Source organism: Doryrhamphus excisus, linkage group LG4, assembly GCF_037039965.1.
Source record: "Doryrhamphus excisus strain RoL-2023G ecotype Guam linkage group LG4, RoL_Dexc_Guam_v1.1, whole genome shotgun sequence".
Taxonomy (NCBI): Eukaryota; Metazoa; Chordata; class Actinopteri; order Syngnathiformes; family Syngnathidae; genus Doryrhamphus; species Doryrhamphus excisus.
Window position 1 is genome coordinate 16,266,300 of NC_136360.1, and position 27,922 is coordinate 16,294,221.

At 42.6% G+C, this 27,922-nt stretch overlaps 2 protein-coding genes and 1 long non-coding RNA gene across 8 annotated transcripts in view; 2 read left to right on the forward strand and 1 right to left on the reverse strand.

Annotated features, from left to right (window-relative positions):
• The first annotated feature begins 220 nt into the window (after nt 1-220).
• On the forward strand, nt 221-9,804 carry ppp1r2 (protein phosphatase 1, regulatory (inhibitor) subunit 2). Of its 4 annotated transcripts, none has more exons than XM_058072417.2 (6): nt 221-598; nt 3,947-4,054; nt 4,118-4,201; nt 7,028-7,134; nt 7,255-7,436; nt 8,442-9,804. In XM_058072417.2, the coding sequence occupies exons 1-6, from the start codon at nt 468-470 to the stop codon at nt 8,592-8,594; spliced, it is 765 nt and encodes a 254-aa protein (XP_057928400.2). In that variant the 5' UTR covers nt 221-467; the 3' UTR covers nt 8,595-9,804. The 4 variants fall into 4 exon arrangements, with proteins under 4 accessions (XP_057928400.2, XP_078646409.1, XP_078646408.1 ...); XM_078790283.1 differs by having other exon boundaries at nt 7,255-7,428; nt 8,396-8,468; XM_078790282.1 differs by having other exon boundaries at nt 222-598; nt 7,255-7,428; nt 8,631-9,804.
• LOC131129182 (uncharacterized) lies at nt 7,210-11,142 on the reverse strand. Its single transcript, XR_009129787.2, has 2 exons — nt 10,591-11,142; nt 7,210-7,451 (listed from the first exon to the last, which is right to left on the reverse strand). It is a non-coding gene; the product is annotated as an uncharacterized LOC131129182 (long non-coding RNA).
• The window catches only part of LOC131129180 (arf-GAP with coiled-coil, ANK repeat and PH domain-containing protein 2-like), a 48,959-nt gene continuing 31,693 nt past the window's right edge, over nt 10,657-27,922 (forward strand). The window contains exons 1-4 of one of the 3 annotated variants that reach the window (XM_078790280.1): nt 10,657-11,059; nt 22,199-22,256; nt 25,206-25,325; nt 26,878-26,931. In XM_078790280.1, coding sequence (XP_078646406.1) covers nt 11,007-11,059; nt 22,199-22,256; nt 25,206-25,325; nt 26,878-26,931 — 285 coding nt within the window. In that variant the 5' untranslated portion in view covers nt 10,657-11,006. The remainder of the gene's footprint in view (nt 11,060-22,198; nt 22,257-25,205; nt 25,326-26,877; nt 26,932-27,922) is intronic. The other 2 variants (XM_058072415.2, XM_078790281.1) reach the window with 2 other exon arrangements.

Consider the following 27,922-nt stretch of genomic DNA (forward strand, 5'->3'; position numbering starts at 1 on the left):
CAATTATCAATATTATCAAACATTAGTGGTGAGAATGTTTTTTCTTATGTAAACAAAAAACGTCTTTAAAATTACAAAATATTTTTGGTTTTTTACAAAATTATTTTCTGACAAAAAAAATTGTCATAAAACAATTGAAGGCGTCTCAGATTTTGCGGTAGTCAGAGGGAGTCGAAAAATGTCCGAGGGCTTTGAACGTTACACGGCAGTCTCGTTTTCAAAGCATCGCGATATGATGTCCTTTTTCCAGTAGTACGCTCGTCTCGCACGGAACATTGTCGCCGCCAGTCGGTAAAGCACCGGAGCAGAAATGTCCTCGCTCTCCACGGAACCTCGCCGTGTTTGCGTTTTAATAATGAATTAGAAAGTGAAGCCGTCAAAGCGAGTATGTTCGATCCGTTATTTGACTACTGAGAGAAAATAAATTCGGTTAAGGAGTTGGAACACCTGACAGCCAGTGCGTGGGAATGGCAGCACCGCGGCCGATAAAAGGCATCCTGAAAAACAAGAACAACGCCGCTGATGTCAAACCTTTAGCGGAGGACTTTCTGAGCGATAAACCCGAAGAAAGTGCGGGACTTTCGGATGAAGACCAGCAGTAAGTGTTCTTTTTAGCTGTGTGTGTGTGTGTTGTAACGCCAGCTAGCTTAACTACGTTGGTAGCATGCACCGACTAGCTAACTTTGCTTTCCGTCAACATTAAGTTGCTTTTGTCGACAACGGTGTCGTATGTGGTTGGATATTATTATTTTCTCTTAATATACCAATAATAAAATGCTTCCGGGTTTGTTTTTAACTAAAAAGGCAGTAGAAATGTAATGACAAGCCGTATAATTCCTAATTAGTTAAACGAATGGCAGATACACACATTTAACTCTTTGCTAGCTCACGAGCAAAGTTAATATTGGCGGCAAAGGAATCAGAGGTCACATTTATGGCCCCAATCTGTGATACTTATTGTCACATTTTCCACTTACTCCACTACGGTGGCCGATAGGGAAACTACGCAGCAACGCCCAAACGCTCCAACAGAACTGACCCAAAAGCAAGAGAAATATTGCAAGTTTGAAAGTCGGTGCATTTTCTCTATGGTCGTCATGTCTTTTCCGGTTCAAAGGTCAATTTGTGCAGCTAGTATGGTTCATTTAGTGTAGTTTGGACAGAGACTGCCTGAGACTTGGGTCTTGGTGGTCTTCTCATTCAGTTTTTATTTGTGGAGGCGGCAATTTACTTTTATCCGTCTGATTTTTGGTCAAGTTTTGACACCACAATCGAGGCGACAATGCATGTGGGTGCTTTGTGTATTCATGGTGGACCGCCACAAATAAATGAGCGTTTGGGAAACACTGCAGCTTCTTAGGCGGGACACCACTGCAAACCGCATTAATAATGATAATAATAATAATAAGCATGGGTGGCACGGTGGTCAAGTTGTTAGCGCGCAGACCTCACACCTAGGAGACCAGGGTTCAATTCCACCCTCGGCCATCTCTGTGTGGAGTTTGCATGTTCTCCCCGTGCATGCATGGGTTTTCTCCGGGTACTCCGGTTTCCTCCCACATTCCAAAAACATGCTAGGTTAATTAGCGACTCTAAATTGTCCATAAGTATGAATGTGAGTGTGAATGGTTGTTTGTCTATATGTGCCCTGGGAGTGGCTGGCCACCAGTCCAGGGTGTACCCTGCCTCTCGCCCAAAAGACAGCTGGGATAGGCTCCAGCACCCCTGTGACCCTCGTGAGGAAAAGCGGTAGAAAATGAATGAATAATAAGCGTTGTCAGGCAAAGCCTTTTTCTTCAACCTGATTGCAAATGGGAATGTATTAACATTCCCTCTTTCTCCAAATTTGCGTACTCCGGATGCTAAACTGGCCGTTTTGCAAGTCTGTTGTCAAAGTCCGTAGTCCCAATATAGTGTTTCAGTATGCTTTGAGGTTTCAAATGGAGCCTTTTTGCATTGACGCTATTAATGCCCCAGATCTGCAGCCCCTCTGAAAGCACTTCAGTGCCTCGCTCTACCACAGCTAGCCTACGTATTCTCATCTTTGCTGCCTGGTGGACTCAGTCATGCGGCTTTATTATGAATGAGCTTGCCAGTTGTGCCCAAAGACGCACTAATTTAATCTTTTATTCTCATAGTTCTTAGTCATATTAGCATGCTATCATGACCAGATATTGGTTTCTTGTCCTTTTGTCTACCAGTCAATGCAAAGTGGTAACAAAGACGTCTCCCCGGGTTAGCATACGATGAGCAGACGACACTGCCGTCGGTGTGCTTGTCGGTCCGACTGGCACATCAGGTAGGAGATGTTGTTAGAGGAGGTTGGAGGCTAGTCGTAAAAATGTCCCGCATTGCAGCTCTGAAGAAGCACAATTTTGGGAGGAGATTAGAAATGTAGTGGGTAGCAAGTAAACCTAATCAAACAGGTCGTAAATGACAGTAAAGCACAGTAGGGATGGACTTATTGCTTTACCAATCGCACCATGGGCAGACCCCGATGCCTGCTAACCCGAGCACAGGCTGGAGACGTGGGCTTGGAAAGTTGGAGCAGCACTGCGTGAAATTAGGCCAGAGACGGCCGCTATTAGCGAATTCCATTCCCAGCAGTGAATCAAGCCTTTTCTGTGTTGCTCCCAAAAATAGCCTCTGTGAGTGACGAGAAGGTAAAGGAGAAAAAGTTTTCCAGACGGGACTTACTGCTGCAAGTGCAGGACGCCGCTTGACTTATGATTTGTTTGGAGATTCATTTGAACTTTTTCCTCATATTTAGACCCAGAATGGGGGTTTTCATGGTATAATAGGAGTTATTGTACATTTGGGTGAATACACTAGTCCAGTACCACTCAGCTTCTTCCAATGCATGCAGTAAGACCCTGCTTTATACTTTGGATATTTTATTGGTATGGTAATTAATGGTTTAATTTCATTTGAGCATGCATCAGATTACAGATGAGTGCATCCCATAATCAGTTCCCAGTTCCACATGTCCAAAAGGAGTAGGAAGAAGCAAAGCTTATTAAATCCTACCCCTCCATCTGGTACTTTTACAATCACTAACTGTTACATTTGTTCACTTCCTGCTTTCCTAATATAGTTTAATTTTTTTTAAAACATTTTTGCACAAGCTACAAAATCTAGCGCTTCCATTTATCTGTGTATTTTTCTCACCTTTGCTTCACAAATTATTGTTTGACCGGATTAAAAAAACTTTATTAGTACACAAATATGTCTATTCAATAATGTTTCATTACGCCTTTATGGAATTGACCAACCTGCTTATGTCCCACGCTAAGCAAAGGATATCCTGAGCAAGCCGTAGTCGTACCCAGCACCCATTCAGCTGCTTCCCGTGAAACAATACCACATTCCTTTGTATAGCCGAACTGGAACACTCATCTCCAAGTTCAATTCCGTAGCAAAGAATGTGATGGAAGGTTAGATTGCAGGCGGGACCGACTTGACGGGTGCTTTTGCTTTGTTGCACCGTGTATCTTGACCAGGTACTGTTTCTGTGGTGAAAGAATACACCTTTCCTCACCTGCCCCGTGTCACCTGATAGCGCTGCCGATCCGGACCTGACGACTCACTTTGTTTAATGAGCTTTCTCCAAGCAAAAATGCTGGCAGCTTGTAGACCACATCATCATCACACGACTCTATATTTATTTTGGTCACCTATTCCACTTTGCCCCCGCCCCCTTTTGGCCGAGTCCGGCATCAATGACGTGTTCTGCTGTAATGACGTTTTTTTTTTTTTGCGCGTTTGGTCTGAAAATAAAGCAGCCGGAGTGAGATCTGGGACACGTTCAGCCCCAGTTGAAATCTGGTTGCTTCTCACCCTGGAGGGAAGGACGGTGGTTGGGAGTGCTGTGTCGGGGTCACGGCACACGCACCGAGCCATGACTTCTCACTTGTCTTTACTCTTTTTTTTTTTTTTTCCCCCCCAGGAAGAAGTCCCAGAAGTGGGACGAGATGAATATCCTGGCTACGTACCATCCGGCAGACAAGGATTACGGCCTGATGAAGATAGATGAGCCCAGCACACCTTACAACAGGTAACTTTAACATGTCACATGGAAGCCTTCACCTGATATTTGTGTGTGCTTTTTGTTTTTTAGGATGGTTGGGGACGACGAGGACGAGGGGGCGCTGAGCGACGCGGAGGGTCAGGGGGCGCTCCACGCCGATGACCTGACATCCAAGTAAGAACGAGGGGTCGATGTGATGCATAACGTGAGAAGGTCCCATGTAGAGATGTCAGGAAGCAGTAGGAGGTTGTTTAGGGAGGGCGAGACCGTTTGCTGTGGTGTGTCGCCATTTCTTCTCTCAGATAAAATGGCTGCACTTCATCCCAATGTTCCCTCAGACGTGGCCTACACGATGAGAAACCGGACCGCTAATCGTCCGGTCCAAATAAACCGTCCATGTTTGTTCTGGTTTCTGGTGTGATTTATGTCACATTACAGCAGGGGTGGGCAAACTCCAGCCCGGGGGCCACATGCTGCCCACCAAGCCTTTGGTAATGGTAATGGTAATGGTTTAATTTGATTTGAACATGCATCAGATTCCAATTGAGTGCATCCCATAATCAGTTCCCAGTTCCACATGTCCAAAAGGAGTAGGAAGAAGCAAAGCTTATTAAATCCTACCCCTCCATCTGGTATTTTTACAATCAGTAACTGTTACATTTGTTCACTTCCTGCTTTCCATAATACAGTTTAGGTTGTTTTTTTTTTTTTTTTTTTTAAAGCCAGTTGCTTTCTAAATTTCAACTTTTAATAATACATTTCATTTGTATAGCGCTTTTCAGAGTACACAAAGACGCTTTACAGTAGAGAAAAAATCAACAAAAATAGAGTTGCGTAAAAACAGAGTAAACGATGCATTAAAATACAATATCCATACATTCATTCAGAGCTAAAACAAGGCTATAAAAAATTAGACATTAAAAACAGGTGGGTTTTGAGTTGTTTTTGAAGGTGGGAAGGTCCCGGGGCAAGCACGGAGTGAACGGGGCAAAGCGTTCCTGAGGGTGGGGGCGGCGATGGAGAAGGCTCTGTCTCCCCAGGTTCCCCGGGTTTAACATACAAACTGGCAACGTGACTTGCAAGTCGGATGTCTTATTTAGTAAAAAAAAAAAACAAAAAAACAACAACAAAACTGTAAAATTAAATGACATAGTTTGATGTGGTCTGATGTTTAAAGTGCTCCTGAAAAAAAGGGACATGAGAACATACAGGTGATAGTATAACACTTTTACAGATAAAATATGCATAAAATATAATGTGTGTGTGTTAAATATATGTTCTGGCCCCCCGGACATTTTTATTAACTCACGAGTCAAATATTTGCCCACCCCTGCATTACAGCCTTATGAAGTGACTTCCTGCATAGCTAGGAATAAATTTGTGCTACAATACAACAGCTAGCAGGCAAGCCAGTACAGTCGTCCCTGAACACATCGTACCCTCACTCTATTGCAGTGTAAAAAAAAAAAAAAAAAAAAAAAAAAAGATTTCACTTATTCAATCAGCATTTTTTTACAATTCAACCTGATACAAACTTTTAGCCCATGGATCATTGTGTTCTATGGCTCTGTAAACATGTAAACCGACCGAATGGAAGACTAGACCCATGTCCTTCTTTTTTTTATTTTTCTTGTTAAAGTATATTGTTTAGGCCAGGGGTCTCAAACACGCAGCCCGCGGGCCAAATGTGGCCCGCACGACACTAGTTTGAGGCCCCCGCCTTGATATGAAAGTTTAATGTTAGTGTGGCCCACGCAAGTTTGATATGGATGCTGTATGGTATCATGTACCCAGAAAAAATTAGTATGTTTGGTTAATGTTCATGTTAAAGGTTAAATAACTGTTAATAGTTATCCTCCCTATCCGTGTGGAAGTGGTAAGTTTTTGGCTATTTAAGTTTAAAGGAAATAACTTGAAGGCTACCGTTTAGGTCGCTAGCTCTCTAGTTTGCGAGTTAGCACGTGTCTCACGTGTGTAAAAAAATAAAAAGCAAGATATTTGAGAACAGTGGAATGTTTTATCAGAGCTTTTATTGTAGAAAATTGGAACCAAAGCGAAGTTTTTTGTTTTTAAGATTTTTTTGTTTTTGATAAGTGCGTTTTTTTTTCTGTGTGTTTTTTTTTTTTTTTGGAAAACCTGATGCGACCCAGTCTCACCCAGACCCGAGCTCCAGTCGCCCCTAAGTAAATTGAGTTTGAGACCCCTGGTTTAGACCAATACTCGGACAGCCCTACTTTAATGGACTGTTCCTTCGACTTGTCTGTATTCCATCCAGAATGTGTTGTGGAGTGGCTACCTGTGCCATGTTCTTAACTATTAACTTACGTTCTCTCTGCAGCAAAGCTGTCTTTTCGGGACCTCGCATCGGGAACGGCATGCGCGTGTGCAAAAAAAAAAAAAAAATCATCCCAGAGAACGGTGGTCTGAATTCTAAGCAAAGAAATGGTCATTGAATGGTGCGTGCTGGTTTTCTGCCATCTAATGGAAGTGCACTGGTGAGACGGGGCAAGCGATTGGCTCCGGGCTCGACGGTCAATTAGCCTCCTTTGTTTACCGAAGCCTCCATATATGAGCTGCTCCCTTCCTCCTGTACTTCCACGACCTCCACGTGCACCCTCTGCTACAAATATCAAGGATTCCATCTTGACTCGGGGAATGTCAGCTACTACGTTGGTGGTGCTTTTTGCAGCTGACACGCTGAATCAGGCCAGGTTGCTGAAGAGCGGTAGTGCCGTAAATGGGATCCCCCCCCACAACCCCCCCAGCCATCCACCACTACCATCCGCTCAGCCATATAAAGCATTATTGGCTCTGTCTTCTGCTGTTGTGTGTGAGAGGGATGGGGATGGTAACTGTTATTTTACTTTCATGCTCGAGTACTCGCACGCTCTCTCCATCTGCTTCCATTCCACGTAGGACCAGTTTCAGTTTCAGAGTTAATCCAACATCCGCAGTGAAGTTCATCAGAGAAAATCTTTGCACTCTTTGTTTCTTGGCAAGGCTCAAAGCAGCAGAGTGTTCAGAACCTCGATTTATGAAGGAGGACGAGGACGAGGAAGAGGAGAGCAGCGAGGAGGAGGAGGAGGAGCTGACCCCCGAGGAGCAAGGTCAGCCCATTTGCTGCTTTAATTCAGGGGTCTCCTGAAATACAATTGAGGGACCGAAAAACACATATGTGCACATTTAAAGTAGGATATCTTTTTGTTGGTTTTCTACTTCCTGTACAGCCAAAAAGAAACATTTTCAGATGATGAGGAAAAAGCACTACAACGAGGGCCTCAACATCAAACTGGCCCGGCAGCTCATCGCCAGTGAGCTGGAGGACGACGAGGATGAGGACGAGGAGATGAGGGATGAGACGGAGGAGGCAGAGGACATCAACGTAGATCCTCCACAGGAAGGTGAGTTGGTGAGTTGCGTTTCACTGCAAGAAGGACAAACGCCACCGCTGATAAAAGTTATGCCCTCAATGCTGCCTTAAAGGCGACCGTCGATATCCTCTTCTCCCCTTATGGAGATGTGGACTCCTGTAGAGCAGCTACACGCCATAACCCGCGCACAAAGCATTCTAGATCTTCCACAATCTGCACCTATTCCAGATCTATGTCCTTAGTTTCCATTATTATGGAATTATTATTATAATTGTTTTTCCCAAACAAGACATGAGCCGCCTGTGAGTGTTAGCGTTCAGAAGAGCGAAACGAGATTCCAACATCGCTCCCTCTCCCCATCACGGCTTTTCAACAATGAATATGAGTAAATGATGGCAGTTTTGAGGTTGACTATGACCTGCTAGCCAAAGTAACAAGGAATAGGCGTGTAAAGGTGACCATAGGGGTGCTATTTCATGTCTACAAGGCTCTAATAATGTTCAAAATGTATTGACAAAGTCCTGTACTAATTTTCTGTGCTGTAACTACGAAAACATTCCCTTTACTAATATTGAATCCTACTTCTGGATCCAATTAACAGTGATAAACGAGGCACGACTGTATGTGCACAAGATAACAAGCCTGAATAGTCACTAAATGTAGCAACACTGATCCCTCATGCTCCGTCTTCTTACTGCCACCTGCTGCATGAAAGTGGAAGGACAGGCTACAGTCCCATTATAATGTGTTTATGAGCAAAGTGCCAAACCTAATTGTGGCGGCCATTCTTATCGGCCATTTTCTTCCTGTCTCTGGCCAAAGCCACGGGAATTAAACGTTTCGGGGTCATATCGAGAACTGCTTATGCCGACATGAATCAGGCATCCGCGTAAACTGGTTCCACCGTATGTCACGTGGGTGATGTCGACTATGATTGGCCGATGTGCCTTAGCTGCCTTTGTCGCCAACATCCACATACTGGTTTCTCCACCGAAAGGCCTGACCAGGAGTGATGGCAAATGTTTGTCTCTGGTTCGCTCCAGCTGATTCTCTGGACTCCTAGACGAAGCACCCCCTCCCCACTCTCCAGTACGTGTGTGTGTGTGCGTCGCCATGCCGACCAGACGTCACATCGATGTGTGTTTTCAACGCCGGGCCAAGCACAAGTCACCGCTTCGCCCATTTCACTCCTCTGAACAAGCCAGTAGCCTCCATTCTTCTGTCTCCACTAGTACAACAACGTCCGCCCCCCCCGACCCCAGACACCTCCCACTGGACTCGGCCGCACTGACAACATTGTGACTGTGAAAGGAAGTTGAAGGCCTTTGAGGAACATAGCCGGGACTGGTTGAACTGGCTGAACAGTCCCCTGGTGGGCCGTCCAGCTTGAAGGTCAGCCCTGCAGCCTGGCCAATGGCGTCTCGGGCAGCAGCGCCGGCTACACTTAGGATGGATTGTATTTTAATCCGTGACCGACTTATCTGCTTTCTTTTCATATAATATCAGGATATCCTTGACCCTTTTCATTTAAAACATGCACTTGTGTACTTACACTGAAATATGTACACTATGTACACCATGTACACTGCGTACTTTGTTCCTGAGTGAATTTTGACAGCGTAGTGCTGTCCCGGATTGATAACCGGAAAACGACAATTGCTTCTTCTCTCCTTTTTAAGTGTGAATTGCAAACACTGCTGATGATCGGCGGCGCATGTTGAGGGCAACATCCGGGTACTTCAGCTTGGGCCTTCACACTGACAAGTACCTGGATGTTGGACCCTCACCACCTTCCATCATCACCCTCTTGAGCTACATAGCAAAAGGGGAGGGATAAACTTGAATGAATCTACGATTTAAGAAGGAGATAAGATGAAGGTGAAGTGGATGAATATTGTCTTTCTTCCAACAGTCATGGACTTTAGGACAAGACCACACAAAAAATACACGCCGTACATAGCGTACTGATGGGAGGTATTCCATTCGAGACACACCCGTGATTTTCAGCCTCACTTTGAATTTGTTGCTACATGCAATGTCGACTTTATGATGGATTCCTGTAATGTTAGCATTTTAAACAGAGTGAAACAAGAAAAAAAAGTGTTGCGTATTGCTTTTTTATGTTTCCTTGTGAGTGTTGAGCATATTGTGCAAATACAAAACCTGATTTATGCTAACTGGGATAGTGCAGTTTGTTCTTGGGATCCTGCTCCACCTCTGATGAACACAAACAATATATGTTTTCTTTGAAAACAAAAGTACATCATCATCACCTCTGTTTTTCCCCCTCCACCATTCTGTTTTACACCACTTCTTTTCTAATGATCTTATTTGCACTTTGCATGTTCATCACCGCAACATTGTGTGCACTTTTTGTTTGTTTTTCTCCTCCCCAATTAAAAAAAAAGTTGTTAGCTGCTTGTGTTTGTGGGAGTCCTTGTTGAATTCACGTTTTCTGTGCGAGCAAACTGATCCAGCCACATGATGGCGCTGTTGTACTGCATATTGCGCAATGTAGGACAGAAGTACACAAGTGCGTGAAGAGAAACCAGACAAACCATTATTCTTCCATTCTAGTGTGTCTTGAAGACGTAGCTACCAATCCCAGTAAACAGTGCGGTAAAGACCGGGAATCTTAGGCTGTTTTTCAATCAATTAATTCAATTCCTCCTGTCCCGAATCGATTTCTGCCGTTGCGGGCTTACCGGAAATGAGTGTTTGCCCTCTTCAACTCACCTTTTATGAATCGCAGCCGCTCGAGTTAGTCCCGCCCTCTTATGCTACGTAGCCAAGATGGCGACGATTAAGAGCGCACCCTTACCATTTGGGGCGTGTTGAGTGCAACATCCGGGTACCCGACAAGTGCACTGCATTGACTTGGCAGCGTAAACGCACTTAAAATCCTATTTGTGGAAGTGCGCGAATTGAAACAGTCGTAATTCCAACGGCTCAGGGAGCCTGTCACTTGGGGCAAAGATCTTCTATTCTGAGACTGAGAACTCACTCTTTTATTTTTGCACACATACGTGACTACAAGATATGATGTAGCTGTATTTAAGTATTCTTTTTCGTACACTCCAATATAAATATACATATAAAAACCTAAATGTGCTACATACAAATTCCAATTCACGATGAGGACTTTTGTGAATGACCGGGCGTCAATGTGAGCATGCGCACTGGACACCTAACCTTAGAAATGTGTGCCATCTGCTTGCAAGTCGGTAGCGGCGCATCATGACTTGCTTGTATAGACGATCTCCGTACGAGTCCAGCGTATCTGCTTGGAAGAAAAGCTTCTCTCTCCCTGTCTGCCATGACCGTGCCGCAGGACGACACTTTCCGCTCCCGGGACTGACCGACTGCTGGGTCCCAGATAGTTCCGTCAGCTTTCGGACATCATCACGGTCCACTTGCGGTCTTTTATGGTTACATTTGCGCGACTTGTGAACCCCAGCTGCTGGCCGTTGAGGCTAGCTGGCTAGCAGAGTGGAGCTGGTCGGTTGTACAGTGACGTTAGCAAACAAGCTAATTAGCCAGAAAGACTCAACCCTGGATTACCGTTTTTTGATTTCCAAGTCTACTATCGAGTCCTAAAAGTGCACACAATGAAGATAACTGTGGATTTTGAGGAATGTTTGAAGGACTCTCCACGCTTCAGGTGAGCCTTGTCAACTAACTGTCCATTTGACCCCATGTACTGCATGTTTATCATAAAAGTATGTTGCTAGCTTTGTGCTCAACAGCAGCGAATTACCGCCAGTTTAAAAAAACTTTATTGAAACACAATTCACAAGAAAAGTAAAATCATACAGAATTGTTAGCTGTTTGTTGCCTTCCAGTTTTCTATATTTATTCCTGAGGAAAGCTGAGGCCAGTAGGCTACCAGAGCCATAGGAAACTAATATAAATAAACAACATGAATACAGAATGCATAAACCACTGTTTATTTATTCTCAATGCTCTTTTAGTGTTGGTCTGGTCAACCAACTACACTGTTTGTTTTAATATTAAATGGCCACATGTGTAAATGTCGTATAACAAATTGTTACTTTATTTAGATTTTTATATTAGTATGAGTTTGTATATTTATTATGAGAATTATATAACAATAAAAACCACAGATGTACAATTTTAATTATTTTTCAAATAATTATGTTATATTTTCATGCCCTTGTGTCATCATAACCTGATATTTTTTCCGACTTTTGTTTCCGTGTTTGCGTGGGTATTTGATGGGTACGCAAATATGTTTATATGAATATGTTATATATGAATTCAGTGGTTCTCAAGTATTTCTGGCGGACAAACTGAACTGGGAACTGAAACCAGCGAAATGCAAGAAAATGGAGCAAAACGTCCAAGCATAGTCAAGAGTCAAATTGCATGCCGAGTACCAAAATCTCATTCATGTTGGCAGGACAGCACTAATATTGAAATTACTTCCCTTTTTGTTCAAAATGGGGGAAAAAAAACACAAAATATGCAGTACTTAAATTTGATTGGACTTTTATTTATCCCATAATTTGATCTAAATGGTTATAAAATTAGCGAAGACATTATTGCAGCTTGACTAGGTCAATCACTAATAACATATTTATGGATCTTTACCCTTTATCTCTTTACCCTTGGACCCAAAATGCTCCGTCTCATGTCCCATAAGAGATGTTGGATGATGGCGTTTGCCAATCATGTCACGATGCCACCCACCGTGATGTGAGGGTGTGACCTTCACATGATGCCCGGACACACTTCACAGCCCAAATGAGGTCTTTGGTATTTGAGACTTGACGTGGTCTTGGCTGCAGGGGCCATCTCCGCTCCTTTCAAAAGGGGGATACTTGCTCCCCGCTTCCTTATTTTTTTTTCTCCTTTTCTATTTTCCAGACATTGAAGAAACCGCCTCTGTCATATTTTTTTTCCTTGGGCTCTGCATTTTTTGATGCTGCAACATCCTCTCTCGTTACACAAATGAGGAACAGATGTTAGAAAGTCATTTGTTGAGCATTTTAGCGTGGGAGGATATTGTTTTAGTGTGCCAAAAAGAGCATCTTGGGTTGTTCTGATGGTTGGAGTTGGCTGGTCATCCACCAATAATCACAACTTAGCTGGAATTGCTAATGTTGAACGCGAGTGCCCGAGTGCTGGGTGATCTCCGCATTTGTTCCGATTTGTCTATTTTACCATAGAATACAAAAAAACGATGTAATTAGCTTAATTAGATTGTTCCAACTTGTTGTCGGTGGGTGACACTGACCTATTTTGCTTATGTCGTGAGAAATATTCGTCATGTCTAGGGTCGGAAACGATACCGACACCCCCGTATACCAGCTTTGACAAGCGGGCTACGTAGCTGCATCGGTAGCCGCCTCCTGGCTGGATTAGCATCGGCCATAAATCCTAATCCAGTAATCCATGCTTCTCAAATAGGGGGGGCGGTGAACAGTCGGGGGGGGGGGGGGGGGGGGGGTGAGAAGCAATGGTAGTGCAGACCTGCCAACGTGTACAAATTTACTGTACTCAACATGCAGTTTGTTTCTTGAGCTTCAAGTTGACTCTGTCCAGGACAGATGATTACATATTCTTAGTTTCTTAGAAAGAGACATGCTCCGTATCTTAGCGTGACGGAAGACGACAACAGCGCTAAAAGCCTTATCTGTTTTTGAATCGTACGTTAACCCGTGTACGTATGTGTGTCAAAGAAATAGTATTTATTTGGGTTTGCCAACTCTGACAAGTTGACTTTGTGGGGGGTTTCTTTCCCCCTCTGTGTTCCGATTTCCATAACGAGAAAATGCAGAGTCATTCCAGACGGTCGGAGGTTGTCGTCAGTGAGCTTGGATTGATCAGTTCGAGATACAAGACAAGCTGCGGTAGACGAGTCGTTGTTGGCCATGGACTGGAACGGATGAGCCATGACGTTTTGGTCATGCTCAAGTCATGTGATACGGCTCCTGTATTGTATGGCTGTTTATACTCTTTTTATTTACAACATATTGCGCAACTGCAGGGTCTTGAGACACATGCTAACTTGCAAACTAGAGAGCTAGCGACCTAAACGGTAGCCTTCAAGTTATTTCCTTTAAACTTAAATAGCCAAAAACTTACCACTTCCACAAGGATAGGGAGGATAACTATTTTTTTAATATCTTTTTTACCGTGCAGCTCCACTTTCTAGTGTTTATTTCCCAGAATCCCCTGCAGCCATTGCCCCATTCATCCCCTTTCCTCACGCTGCAGTCGCCTTATCATGTGTTGGTATGAATCAGAGAATCGTTTGGCGAATGACGAGTGTGGACGAATGAGTGGAGAAACGCGGACTGTATGAAAAGCACGATGACACACCAGCGGACCGGAGCGCCGCTCTGATTTGCTCAACATCTGTTTCCATTTTGGTGTTTGCTTTCAAGTCTGTGCCAGAGAATATGGAGCCCCCGAAGAGACGGGCTTGTTTTCAAGCGCTAATTTGGCACAATCCTTTTTTCCTTTTTTTTTTGCACTCGTGCTCATTTTAGACCGATGCTGTCTGTGTTCATAAAGCTTCCAGCCTGGAGGAGACGCCATGATGTAGTTAGACATAGACATAGACATAGACTCCCTTTATTGTCATTGCACAAAAACACAGTAGTGAAATTGCCAACGAAATGTCGTTGCCTGGCTCCCATATAATAACAGACACAAAAGAAGATAAGTAATAATAAATAATAATAATAATAATAATACTGTGGAGAATAGATAGAACAGACACCAAATATGAACAACATAATGTAAAGTGCAGCGTGAACAGTAAATTGCCCAAATAATTTAAATAAATTATAATAATGATGTAAGGGGGCTTATTTGGCATTGAGCAGTCTGATGGCCAGGGGGAAGTAGCTGTCTTGTTTTTGGGTGATGTTGACTTATTTTGGCTACTAAGAGTATCTGTATGAACAATTCTGCCTTTACTAAAATAACATAAGACTTTTGGACGAACTCATTGTTTAGTTATTTTCACAAAAGGCTGAAAGGTTGAAAGTAGCATTTCAACCTATTTACCACTTTCTAAATACAGTTTTGAACACTATTAGAGCCCTCTAGCCATGAAATAACACCCCTACAGTCAACTTTACACTTCTATTACCCAGTATAGTAGATATAATCAGCCATTTAAGACATAAATAAGACCCATATTGCTTGTGTGATGCTGTGGGTAGAGTTCAGTTTTAGCTCGATTACGGCCACAACAGGAGGCCATTTTGTTTTGATTATGATGTTATTATTGTGCCCGGTGTCAGATGATTTAAAGTCTTTTCCGGTTGGCTAACGGGCGGCTCCTTCGGGCAGCGCGGGTGTCTCCACGGGTGTTCTGGGTGCCGTCATGGCGACGCTGCCGTTTTCGGCAGTTGGTGGGTTTTGCGGAGCGTTCGGTGTGAGGTGTCTCAGTCAGTTGGGGAGGTGCCATGCGACAGACGCCATTTTTGTTGACACGTGGGGAAGAAGCCGAATTTGCTCACCCTACAGGACAGTACCGGGAATCTTGCCTCGTTGGAGTTTTTTTTTTTTTAATTAGCGGGTATTGGCATTTTTAATGATAATAATAATAATAATAATAATAATAATAAAAATAATAATAATGCTATCGAGTTATATGTCATGTATGTATGAAAGAATGGGCGACGTGATCCTAGCTTTCCTTACCATGTGGAGTAAGTCAGCCAATCCAAGGATGTGGACTTAAACGGGAATGAATGAAAAATGTAGCACTCCCGCTCCCAAGTAATTAGCGATGTTGTCGTTCCCGCTTAATCCCGCTAACATGACTGCTCACTCCATATCAGTGTTGCGTATTTGGAGCTCGGCTGGGTTCCATGGCATGGCGTTCCTTGACGCCGCTTCCCCTGAGTCACTGACAGCTGGTCCAGTCAGCAGACGCCAAGGCTGCACCTGGTGAGCAGCGCTCATGTTGCCCTGATGAGTCTCTCCTGGTGGGGGGGGGGGCAAGCTGCTTGCTTGTTAGCATGCCGGCCTTGTTGCCGTGTGATTGAATTAATCTACAGTCCATTTCCTTTTTAATGGTTATCCGCCATGGTAATTAACAGATAATTATCCTGAGTGCTGGCAGCTCTCCTGCTATGTCGGAGAAAGTGGCCAGGCTTTTTTTAGGATGTATAAATAAGGATATTTTGTTTGGAATTGGGTTTTGTCTCATAAGAAGATTTCAATAGGTTGGGACTTTATGCTTATTTTTATTACCGAGCAGCTGTCAAAAACACTAAAGCAGGGGTGTCAAACACGCGGCCCGTGGGCTAAATTTGGCCCGCAGGACACTAGTTTGAGGCCCCCGCCTTGATATGAAAGTTTAATGTTAGTGCGGCCGGCGCAAGTTTGATATGGATGCTGTATGGTATCATGTACCCAGAAAAAATTATTACGTTTGATTAATGTTCATGTTAAAGGTTAAATAACTGTTAATAGTTATCCTCCCTATCCGTGTGGAAGTGGTACGTTTTTGGCTATTTAAGTTGAAAGGAAATAACTTGAAGGCTACCGTTTAGGTCGCTAGCTCTCCAGTTTGCGAGTTAGCATGTGTCTCAAGACCCTGCAGTTGCGCAATATGTTGTAAATAAAAAGAGTATAAATGTGACTATAGTCGTGTTTTGTCATGTCTACAGGGCTCTAATAATGCTTTGTTCATTCAATCATTCTTGATTTGTTTATTTATTTTTCATCTTATTTTGTGTAGAAAAATAAAAATTAAGATATTTGAGAACAGTGGAATGTTTTATCAGAGCTTTTCTTGTAAAAAATTGGAACCAAAGCGAAGTTTTTAAATTTTTTTTGTTTTTAATAAATGCGTTTTTTTTTTTTTTTTTGGAAAACCTGATGCGGCCCAGTCTCACCCAGACCCGAGCTCCAGTGGCCCCCCAAGTAAATTGAGTTTGAGACCCCTGCACTCAAGACATATTTGATTGTGGCGTAGACCAGAAATAGCCATCAACTAGAAGTGTAAACATTCGTAGGGTGTGAGGTAAATCTCCAAATCTCAACCTCCCCTTGGAAGCACCCATAGAATTCCCCAGCAGCCATGTGGAAATGTTCATCTTTCTAATGATGACTTCATCTTGTCGAAAGCAGCCATTTCTGGGTCCCTCCGTAGTTGCGCTGCTCCGTCTTTGAACAATCACAGGATCTCCGTTCTTCACGTTTGGAACTGCACTGTCCGTCACCTCAAGTTCCAGCCCAGAATGTCACCAATGAGCAAAGATGGTGGACATTGGACTGTAAAATAATAGCATGCTATTATAGTAGCAGGCTTGACTTCAAAGGCTTTTTGTCAACATCTTTAATAAACTGCTTTAGTTTTGTTGTTGAATTAATTGCGTGATTAATTAGTGGTTCTGCCCACAAATTAATTGTTTCTGAGAGTCCCAAGTGGATTGTCGGAGTCGGGGCTTTAGTAAACGTAAACAACAGTCTTTACATATTTAGTCCGGATACACACATGTTACAGACAACCTTATTGTGATTCTCAATCTGTGGTCCCAGAACCCCCAATGGTCCATGAGCCATAGTTTAGGGGTATGATTTTATTTTGGAAATAAATTAACATGGCCAAAAATGTACTTGAATACGCATGAGGATTTTAAGGGGATCTCTGGAAGCGGTCCGTCTTCACCAGAGAGGGGAAACTTTGGCTCTGGTGCTTTTTGTTTACGCTGGTTGCTCACAGGAAGTGCAGCCCTTTTGAGTCATCCATAATCCGAGTGGATGACTCAATTTTACTGGCTACCCTGAGAACCTTTGCACTATGTTTACCAACCACCGCAACGCAGGTGTCATTACTCTTCTCCGACATGCCAGCACACAACCACATCTAAAGTGTTAGTTTTTAATGGCCGCCTTGTTTTTAGTTTGGATTTAAGCGCTCATGACACCAAAAAAAAGCTTAATAAAACATGTTTGTCATGCCGCTGTCATAGATAAATAAACAACCGCAAAGTAGGAGAGAAATGAAGTGGTGCAAGTTTTCTGAACCCACCTCATGTTGGCTGCGACGTCACGAGCAGAGGACGTTTCAGGATTCAAACACAAGGAGCCAGGATCTGGCAGAAAAGCCGAAAAAGTGTTAAGTGATAACGATGATAACACACAAAGACATGCTCATAAATACTTTTGTTTGGGACTGTCAGGAAGTAACACTGACAGCTCTACAAAATAAAAGACCAGTGCACAACGGTCATTGCTAATTTAGCCCTGGATTGAAACCTCATACTGTTATTGTAATATTCCTAGGATACATCTAGTACAAAAACTATGGATTTAGTACTTACAGATCAAATATATTCCATTCATTTTCTATGCAGTAATAACACAATAACTAATGCTGTCTTATGAGGCCGCATGGTGTTCTAACGGTTAGCATGGTGTTCTAACTGTTAACATGGTGTTCCTAACGGTTAGCATGGTGGTCCTAACGGTTAGCATGGTGGTCCTAACGGTTAGCATGGTGGTCCTAACGGTTAGCATGGTGGTCCTAACGGTTAGCATGGAGGTCCTAACGGTTAGCATGGAGGTCCTAACGGTTAGCATGGTGGTCCTAACGGTTAGCATGGTGGACCAACGGTTAGCATGGTGGTCCTAACGGTTAGCATGGTGGTCCTAACGGTTAGCATGGTGTTCTAACGGTCCATCAACAGGCATCCTACACAAGAAAAGTAGACTATGTCCGCTGTCATAATGGGAACACCGCATCACGCCTACCAAAGTGGTTCTTCTCAACATCAATATCATAATACTTTTAAAGAATTATGTCCCACCCATCCTAAAAAACACGGTGGCTTTTAATGGCATAAACAGGCCGGGTCTGAAGAGGAAGAAAACCATCCTTGCTGTGGTCAAACGGTTGCTCTTCAACGAGACCGAGGACCTAAACATTCCTTCAGTGCTGAATTGGCCTTTTCTTCTTCGTGTGGCTGACTTCTTTTTTCATCTCTAAGGCCCGTAAACTTGGTCCAACCACACCTCGGTCTTTATCTGGGCCGAGCTGCAACCTCGTTACCAAACTCCTCAACCGCAATGTCTCGCCTCTCACGTTTGTTTTGTCCCATTCGGTAAAGTGCATTGACGGAAGACATGTCTTAAATCGGCAACACGCCGTATTATTTTGTTGTTCGGATGGCTCCGAATGCTCGCTTTCAGAGAGTATTTTCCAACACGGACTTCCTGGTTTGGGTATTCCCGAGTACAAGCTGTAGGTCTGCCCTCTGTTTTGTCTTGGGAGTATGACCAATCACGGTGGAGTTGGGCGTGCCTGGGTGGAATACATTAAAGAATTTTGGAAATCCAAGGACATCCAACTGGAATAGGTGCAGATTGTGGAAGATCTAGAAAGCTTTGTGTGCGGGTTCCACAAGTCCATACAAAAGGGCCCAGCATGAGCATAATTGGTTCCCTTTAAGGCAGGGGTCTCAAGCACGCGGCCCGCAGGCCAAATAGGGTCCGCAGGACACTAGTTTGAGGCCCCTGACTTGATATGTAAGTTTAATGTTAGTGCGGCCCGCGCAAGGTTGATATGGATGCTGTATGGTCTCATGTACCCAGAAAAAAATATTACGTTTGATTAATGTTCATGTTAACGGTTAAATAACTGTTAATAGTTATCCTCCCTATCCGTGTGGAAGTGGTAAGTTTTTGCCTATTTAAGTTTAAAGGAAATAACTTGAAGGCTACCGTTTAGGTGGCTAGCTCTCTAGTTTGCAAGTTAGCATGTGTCTCAAGACCCTGCAGTTGCGCAATATGTTGTAAATAAAAAGAGTATAAATGTGACTATAGTCGTGTTTTGTCATGTCTACAGGGCTCTAATAATGCTTTGTTCATTTTAATCTGAAAAAAATAATTTGTCTACCCACCAACTATATGTGGTTTCTTAAGTTTTTATTATTTGCACTTTTATTATTATTATTATTATTATATTTATTTATGACTGATTGATTGATTGATTTTCTTTATTCTTGATTTGTTTATTTATTTTTCATCTTATTTTGTGCAGAAAAATAAAAATTAAGATATTTGAGAACAGTGGAATGTTTTATCAGAGAAAATCGGAACCAAAGCACTGAAAAAGTTTGTATATTTTTCTGTTTTTAATAAATGCATTTTTTTTTGGAAAACCTGATGCGGCCCAGCCTTGCCCAGACCCCTAGCTCCAGTGGCCCCCAGGTAAATTGAGTTTGAGACCCCTTTTAAGGGCTGAATGGTGAAGTTCTGTAGGCAAACCACGGCTTTAAAGGGTCTCAAGCTGGGCCACAAAATGAAATTATGCAAGGGGACACATTGATATTTGAGTAAATATGTTAGAAGTTATGTATATATGCATCTCAGTTTTGGGATATTGCTGAAACATTTTGTTATTATAAACTTTGGTCTTTACTTACTCCCCCATTTGTACAAATATTGTTTTTTCTTAGAATATTCTGACTTTAAAAAGCATATAATAGTTCAAATCTACAAAATTACACATTTTTTCCCTTTTATTATTACAAATCTCTTCCTTAACTTGCCACTTTTTTCTTTGTTAGAATACGACTTTGACTTCATTCTTGTATTCATAAAAGTATTTTTTCCCCAATTTCCAACTATTTCATCTGTCTAGTAATTGTGAGTTTATTCTCATAATATTTTGACTTTATTCTTCCATTATTTAAACTTTTTTTTGCCGCACGTTGGCCTGCCCAATGCCAGTGCAGAGCAAAGGCAAGCAGCCCAAATAGAATATCTCTGCTTTTATTCAGCACCTTGTGATGAGGTGACAAAGGCTGTTGTGTGAGTCTGTCTGTTTTGGCAAGCCTGCGTTGCTTAACTCCTTTAATCCTGGAGCCAGACAAGGTACGATACCCGCATCACCCGCCCATCTTCACGGCAGCAGCAGCATGCGGGCTCTCGGTTGCCGTGGTTGGCTTATTGACGCTACTTGGTAGGCATTTGTCATCACACAACAATTTGAGATGCGAGACAGAGACAAAGAATGGTTGCATGGTACGTTTTATGTAACGCTTATATCCTCACCAGGGGTCGCGGGAATGCTGGAGCCTATCCCAATCTATCAACTCCATATTCTATGACCATACATCTACTTTGACTGGCTTGTGTAAATCCTCATAGTGTCACCATACATACACAATATTTGGTTGACGAGGACAAGACAAGATTTGAACATTTGGAAAAACTACAGTGATAAAATATAAAATATAGGCCTGTACGGACTTTTTAAAAATGTAAGTCACAAAACAAACATTCATGTTGATTGGCAGGCAGGATTTATCGTTTAGATCAAGGGTCTCAAACACGTGGCCCGCGGGCCAAATGTGGCCTGCAGGACACTAGTTTGAGGCCCCCGCCTTGATTTGAAAGTTTAATGTTAGTGCGGCCCGCGCAAGTTTGATATGGTGCTGTATGGTATCATGTACCCAGAAAAAATTATTACCTTTGATTAATGTTCATGTTAAAGGTTAAATAACTCTTAATAGTTAAGTGGTAAGTTTTTGGCTTTTTTAAGTTTAAAGGAAATAACTTGAAGGCTACCGTTTAGGTCGCTAGCTCTCTAGTTTGCGAGTTCGCATATGTCTCAAGGCCCTGCAGTTGCGCAATATGTTGTAAATAAAAAGGGTATAAATGTGACTATAGTCGTGTTAAGAAACCATATATAGTTGGTGGGTAGACAAATGATTTTTTTCAGATTAAAATGAACAAAGCATTAGAGCCCTGTAGACATGACAAAACACGACTATAGTCACATTTATACTCTTTATTTAAAACATATTGCGCAACTGCAGGGTCTTGAGGCACATGCTAACTCGCAAACTAGAGAGCTAGCGACCTAAACGGTAGCCTTCAAGTTATTTCCTTTAAACTTAAATAGCATAAACTTACCACTTCCACACGGATAGGGAGGATAACTATTAACAGTTATTTAACCTTTAACATGAACATTAATCAAACGTAATAATTTTTTCTGGGTACATGATACCATACAGCATCCATATCAAACTTATGTGGGCCGCACTAACATTAAACTTTCATATCAAGGCGGGGGCCTCAAACGAGTTGAGACCCCTGAACTAGACACTTAGCATAAAAACTCTGGACTGTTCTAGGGAGTAAAATGAACAAAACTCTGCAGGGGATCAAATTCTTTTTTCCCTACTGTCGACAGAAATGTAGTGGACCAAATGAAGGTTTGTTTTGGGGAGCTTGGTGCTAGTGCATCCTTTTCACATGAAATACACCCAATAGCTGTTTTGACCTTCCATTTCAGTGGTACATCCTAAAGCTTGGAGGTCATCCTTACCCTGGCATGGATTCAGGTTGATGCCGTTCAACCCCTCCGGTGTGTACGTGTGTCAGCTTTGACGCGGCAGGTCATTGAACCGACCCTTTTGGTGCCAAATTTGGTTTAGTCAGACTGTGTTTTTTCTCCAGCATCTCTTGTTGAAAGCCGCCATGGTGCCAGAGGATGTTGGCTATCTGAACGGAACAAACAGACGCAGGGAGCATTTGGCAAACGTAATCCAGCTGCTTTAATCAGACCAGTTTTGACAAAGCTGCTTTGCTATCGCTGTCAGGGCTCCTGCGTTTCTTACGCTTGGCGTTCCTAACAAGGTTAAGGTTAAGTATTGCATGTTTTTCACTTTCAGTGTGCTATACGTGAAAGGGTTTGGAGGATGAACACGCGCAGATGATGACCAATGCAATTGTAACATTATGTCAACAAGCTGGAAAGATGGATAACACACGGCCCTCATCTTGTCAACCTCCACAGGGCTACCATCGAGGAAGTGGAGGGGGACGTGTGCGAGTTGGAGTCCAAGCTGGACAAAGTGAGTACAACACGACACCGTTGGGAATCTGCTCTGAGGTGTCGACGCGGCGCGTCTCGGCTGTAAACAGGCGTTCTCCCACACACGGAACACGCGTCCTTCAAAGGAGGAGCGCCGTTTGCCCTCATGTCTGCGTAAACAAAATCAGTTTAACCCTCCTCTTGTGTTAGGGTCGGCACCGACCCGTTTTACATTTGAATGTATAAAAAGAATCACATAACATTTGTTTATTGCATCAAGGCTTTTTGACTTTGTCAGGAAACTCTATTTCAACAAAATAAAACCAAAAAAATCATTTTTACAAAATTTTAAAATAGTCTGGTTGAAATTATGACCACTGTATTGTTAGAGTCGGGTTTCGACCCGGTTATAATAATATGACTATAAAGCAATATTTTGAGACACAACTGAAATCATAAGTGTACAATTAGCCAACACAATGACAACCAGCTCCTCTTCTCATCATGGAAGCTTCTCATTTTGACCACTTTTCCAGTATACATGTGAGGTGAATTCACTCATTTGACTGGCTGATTTCACATTTACACTTTGGATCATGGAAAGAACACTTTGGATCATGGAAAGAACACTTTGGATCATGGAAAGAACACTTTGGATCATGGAAAGAACACTTTGGATCATGGAAAGAACACTTTGGATCACGGAAAGAACACTTTGGATCACGGAAAGAACACTTTGGATCACGGAAAGAACACTTTGGATCACGGAAAGAACACTTTGGATCACGGAAAGAACACTTTGGATCACGGAAAGAACACTTTGGATCACGGAAAGAACACATTGGATCACGGAAAGAGCACTTTGGATCACGGAAAGAACACTTTGGATCACGGAAAGAACACTTTGGATCACGGAAAGAACAATTTGGATCACGGAAAGAACAATTTGGATCACGGAAAGAACAATTTGGATCACGGAAAGAACAATTTGGATCACGGAAAGAACAATTTGGATCACGGAAAGAACAATTTGGATCACGGAAAGAACAATTTGGATCACGGAAAAAGCACGATCCATGATCCAAATTGTTCTTTCATGGAAAGAACATAATCCATGATCCAAATTGTTCTTCCCATGATCCAAATTGTTCTTTCCATGATCCAAATTGTTCTTTCCATGATCCAAATTGTTCTTTCCATGATCCAAATTGTTCTTTCCATGATCCAAATTGTTCTTTCCATGATCCAAATTGTTCTTTCCATGATCCAAATTGTTCTTCCCATGATCCAAAGTGTTCTTTCCATGATCCAAATTGTTCTTTCCATGATCCAAATTGTTCTTCCCATGATCCAAATTGTTCTTTCTATGATCCAAATTGTAAATGTGAAATCAGCCATCAGTCAAATGAGTGAATTCCCCTCGCATGTCTGGACCTTGTTTTTCTGCTGGTATACTGGAAAAGCGATCAAAATGAGAATCCCCTGAAGCTTCCATGATGAGAAGAGGAGCTGGTTGTCATTGTGTTGACTAATTGTACACTTATGATTTCAGTTTTGGCTCAAAATATTGCTTTATGATGATATTATTATAATTATAACAAAACAGTGGTCATAATTTCAAACAGACCATTTTAAAATTTTGTACAAATTTTTTTTTGTTTTTATTTTGTTGAAATAGAGTTTCCTGACAAAGTCAAAAAACATTGATGCAATAAACAAATGTTATGTGTTTATTTTAATGTAAAACGGGTCGGTGCCGACCCTAACACAAGAGGAAGGTTAAAAAAAATTATTGGAATTTTGAGAAAAAAAAAGAAAAATTCATGGGGGGGCTACAAAAACAGTTTTCCAACTGAGGGAAAGACTTTTTACGTCCATTGTTCCCGGACCCGCTGTGTCCTCGCCCCACCACCTCTGACTCTGGCCAGCCTTCACTTCCCTTCCTGCAGTAAAGAGGAAGGATCTTCTGGCGAGTGGGTGTGTCTTTTTAGCAAGCATAATGTGTGTGTGCTTGGGTGGATACTTTTCAACAGTCACACACACACACACACACGAGTAGCACACTCAACGGGGGCCAGCATGAAAGGACTGCATTCCCATTATTGTGTGTGAACTCTCCGGAGTCTTCCGCTTTCCCACATTGATGCGCCTCTAAGCGACTGGTCGGGGAACGGAGCTTCGAATACAGCCATGCTGCATTCATTGTGCCCCCCGTCGATTGGGAATCCACACTTGCTATTCATTTTTCCCCACACGAGGGTCTCAACCCTTGTAATCGCTAGAGAAACGGTTAATTTTGTGCTGTTTTAACACCGTTAAAAAGTTGTGTTTTTCAGACGTCTAATGATTGGAGTAAGGACAAATACACTAATGCCAAAATATTGTTTCATTGGATACGATAGAGGAGGAGTCACCAACGCTAACATGCCGTGTGTTAGAAATGTGGAGACAATTGGGGGAAGAGGATTGTAACGGCATTTCAATATTTCATATGCTTATATGAGGAGGGGTCCCTATCCCGGGGCTCTTAAAACAATATTAGATCCCAGTGGAACACCGTAGTAAGTTCCTTTCAAGAAAATACGTCATACATCTCAAGGTAGTGTACACACAAATCTGCATTCTTCTCACCTTGGACGGAAACGCCTCCTCCCCCATTGGCCAGGGGGTCGAGGGATCTGCTTAAAAACACACCAGCCTCATGGCGTACATCATTTTTAACGAATAGGTGTATATAGAAGATACCGGCCCTTTAAATGTGAATAGTTTCTCTGTACTGCTGTATTTTGGCTGAAGACATCTCTGTGGAAGAGAATGGAGGAAAGCCGATCTCTGTTTATGTTTGCATAACCTGAAATGACCCCCCCCCCCCGGCTCATAACTGAAAGATATGCCTTTTGTTATTTGTTAGTTTCCTTGTGGTGTCCAATGTCATCTTTAACATAAACTGATCTCATTTCATTCCCTTTTGTTTTGTTTTGTTGCTCAGCTGGTGAAGTTGTGTATCGGGATGATCGACGCCGGGAAAGCTTACAATGCTGCCAACAAACAGTTTGTCAACGGGATCCGGGAGCTGGCCCTGCAGTCCACCAAAGATGAGGTCATCGAGGTAAACAAGCAAATCCGGCCTGGACCACTTTAGACTCGATCCGTTGCAGTTATGTCATGACAATCTACCAACATTGGAAATATTATATTCTTGTCAACACGGTACTTTGCCATATCTTCCAAAAACATGACGTAACCTCGCAGATGTTGATTGGCTCGTCCTCTTTGAAGTACTCTAGCAGGCTACTCTGCTAAATGCAGTAAAACCAAACCAAGATGACAACTAACAAAATGGAAGTCACGGTTCTTCCTTCAAAATTGTGACAACAACCTGTGTTCCTCCTTCCAAATTGTGTAGAGACTATATTGGAGAGACCACAGGCACTGTTTCTCCTTCCAAATCTTGTAATGACTATTTTGGAGAGACCACAATCCCTGTTGATCCTTCCAAATTGTGTAGAGACTATGTTGGAGAGACCACAAGCACTGTTTCTCTTTCCAAATTGTGTAGAGACTATATCGGAGAGACCACAAGTCCTGTTTCTCCTTCCAAATTGCGTAGAGACTAATTGGAGAGACCACAAGCCGTGTTTCTCCTTTCACATTGTGTAGAGACTATATTGGAGAGACCACAAGCCCTGTTGATCCTTCCAAATCTTGTAGTGACTCTGTTGGAGAGAGCACAACCACTGTTCCTCCTTCCAAATCTTGTAGTGACTATGTTGGAGAGACCACAACCACTGTTCCTCTTTCCAAATCTTGTAGTGACTATGTTGGAGAGACCACATGCACTGTTCCCCCTTCCAAATATTGTAAATGACTATTTTGGAGAGACCCCAAGCCCTGTTGTTCCTTCCAAATTGTGTAGAGACTATTTTGGAGAGACCCCAAGCCCTGTTGTTCCTTCCAAATGGTGTAGAGACTATGTTGGAGAGACCACAAGCACTGTTTCTTCTCCCAAATTGTGTAGAGACTACATTGGAGAGACCACAAGCCCTGTTTCTCCTTCCAAATTGTGTAGAGACTATGTTGGAGAGACCACAAGCCCTGTTTCTCTTTCCAAATTGTGTAGAGACTATGTTGGAGAGACCACAGCCGCTGTTCCTCCTTCCAAGTTGTGTAGAGACTATATTGGAGAGACTACAAGCCCTGTTTCTCCTTCCAAATTATGTAGAGACTATATTGGAGAGACCTCAAGCACTGTTTCTCCTTCAAAATCTTGTAGTGACTGTTGGAGAGACCACATGCACTGTTCCTCTTTCCAAATTGTGTAGAGAGTATATTGGCGAGACCACAAGCGCTGTTCATCCTTGCAAATCTTGTAGTGACCGCGTTGGAGAGCTCACCGGCCCTGTTCCTGCTGTTCCTTCCAAAACGTAGTGAGACTATTTTGGAGACGCCACAAGTACCGTTACTCCTTCCAAAGCTTGTAGAGATGTTGGAGACCCCCCAAGTATTGTACCTCCAAAGCTTCTAGAGATGTTGTGTTTGTCTTGTCAAGCCATGATGAAGGTTGCATTTGATGATTGTTGTTGAATTGCGATGATGATGCGTTCATCTTGTCTTTCATTGGCTGATATTTGTCCCACTTCTCTCTCTCTCTCTCTCCGCAGTCCAGCCTGTCCAAGTTTGCTGAAAGCCTTCAGGAGATGATCAACTATCACACGGTACGCCGGCTCATCCATGTGAAACCGGATGTAGAGTCAAGAACTGAATTCCCCGCTGACAGCTGACTGATGGGAAAACCCAGCTGCATCTGAATTGCAGCAGTGACTTCCTGCCGCCCAGACGAGTCGACTCCTACACAAAACACGACAACTTTCCAACAAGACAATCTATACTCAACAAGCTGTCACCTTTTTGAAAAGCATATCTTAAAACAGGGGTCTCAAACTCAATTTACATGGGGGCCACTGGAGCTAGGGTCTGGGCAAGGCTGGGCCGCATCAGGTTTTCCCCCCCAAAAAAAACGCATTTATTAAAAACAGAAAAATATACAAACTTTTTCAGTGCTTTGGTTCCGATGTTCCACTGTTCTCAAATATCTTAATTTTTATTTTTCTGCACAAAATAAGATGAAAAATAAACAAATCAAGAATAAAGAAAATCAATCAATCAGTAATAAATAAATATAATAATAATAATAAAATGGTAAATAATAAAAAATTAAGAAACCACATATAGTTGGTGGGTAGACAAATTATTTTTTTCAGATTAAAATGAACAAAGCATTATTAGAGCCCTGTAGACATGACAAAACACGACTATAGTCACATTTATACTCTTTTTATTTACAACATATTGCGCAACTGCAGGCTCTTGAGACACATGCTAACTCGCAAACTAGAGATCTAGCGACCTAAACGGTAGCCTTCAAGTATTTCCTTTCAACTTAAATAGCCAAAAACTTACCACTTCCACACGGATAGGGAGGATAACTATTAACAGTTATTTAACCTTTAACATGAACATTAATCAAAGGTAATATTTTTTTCTGGGTACATGATACCATACAGCATCCATATCAAACTTGCGCAGGCCGCACTAACATTAAACTTTCATATCAAGGCGAGGGCCTCAAACTGGTGTCCTGCGGGCCACATTTGGCCTGTGGGCCGCATGTTTGAGACCCCTGTCTTAAAATGTATGCTGACAGCT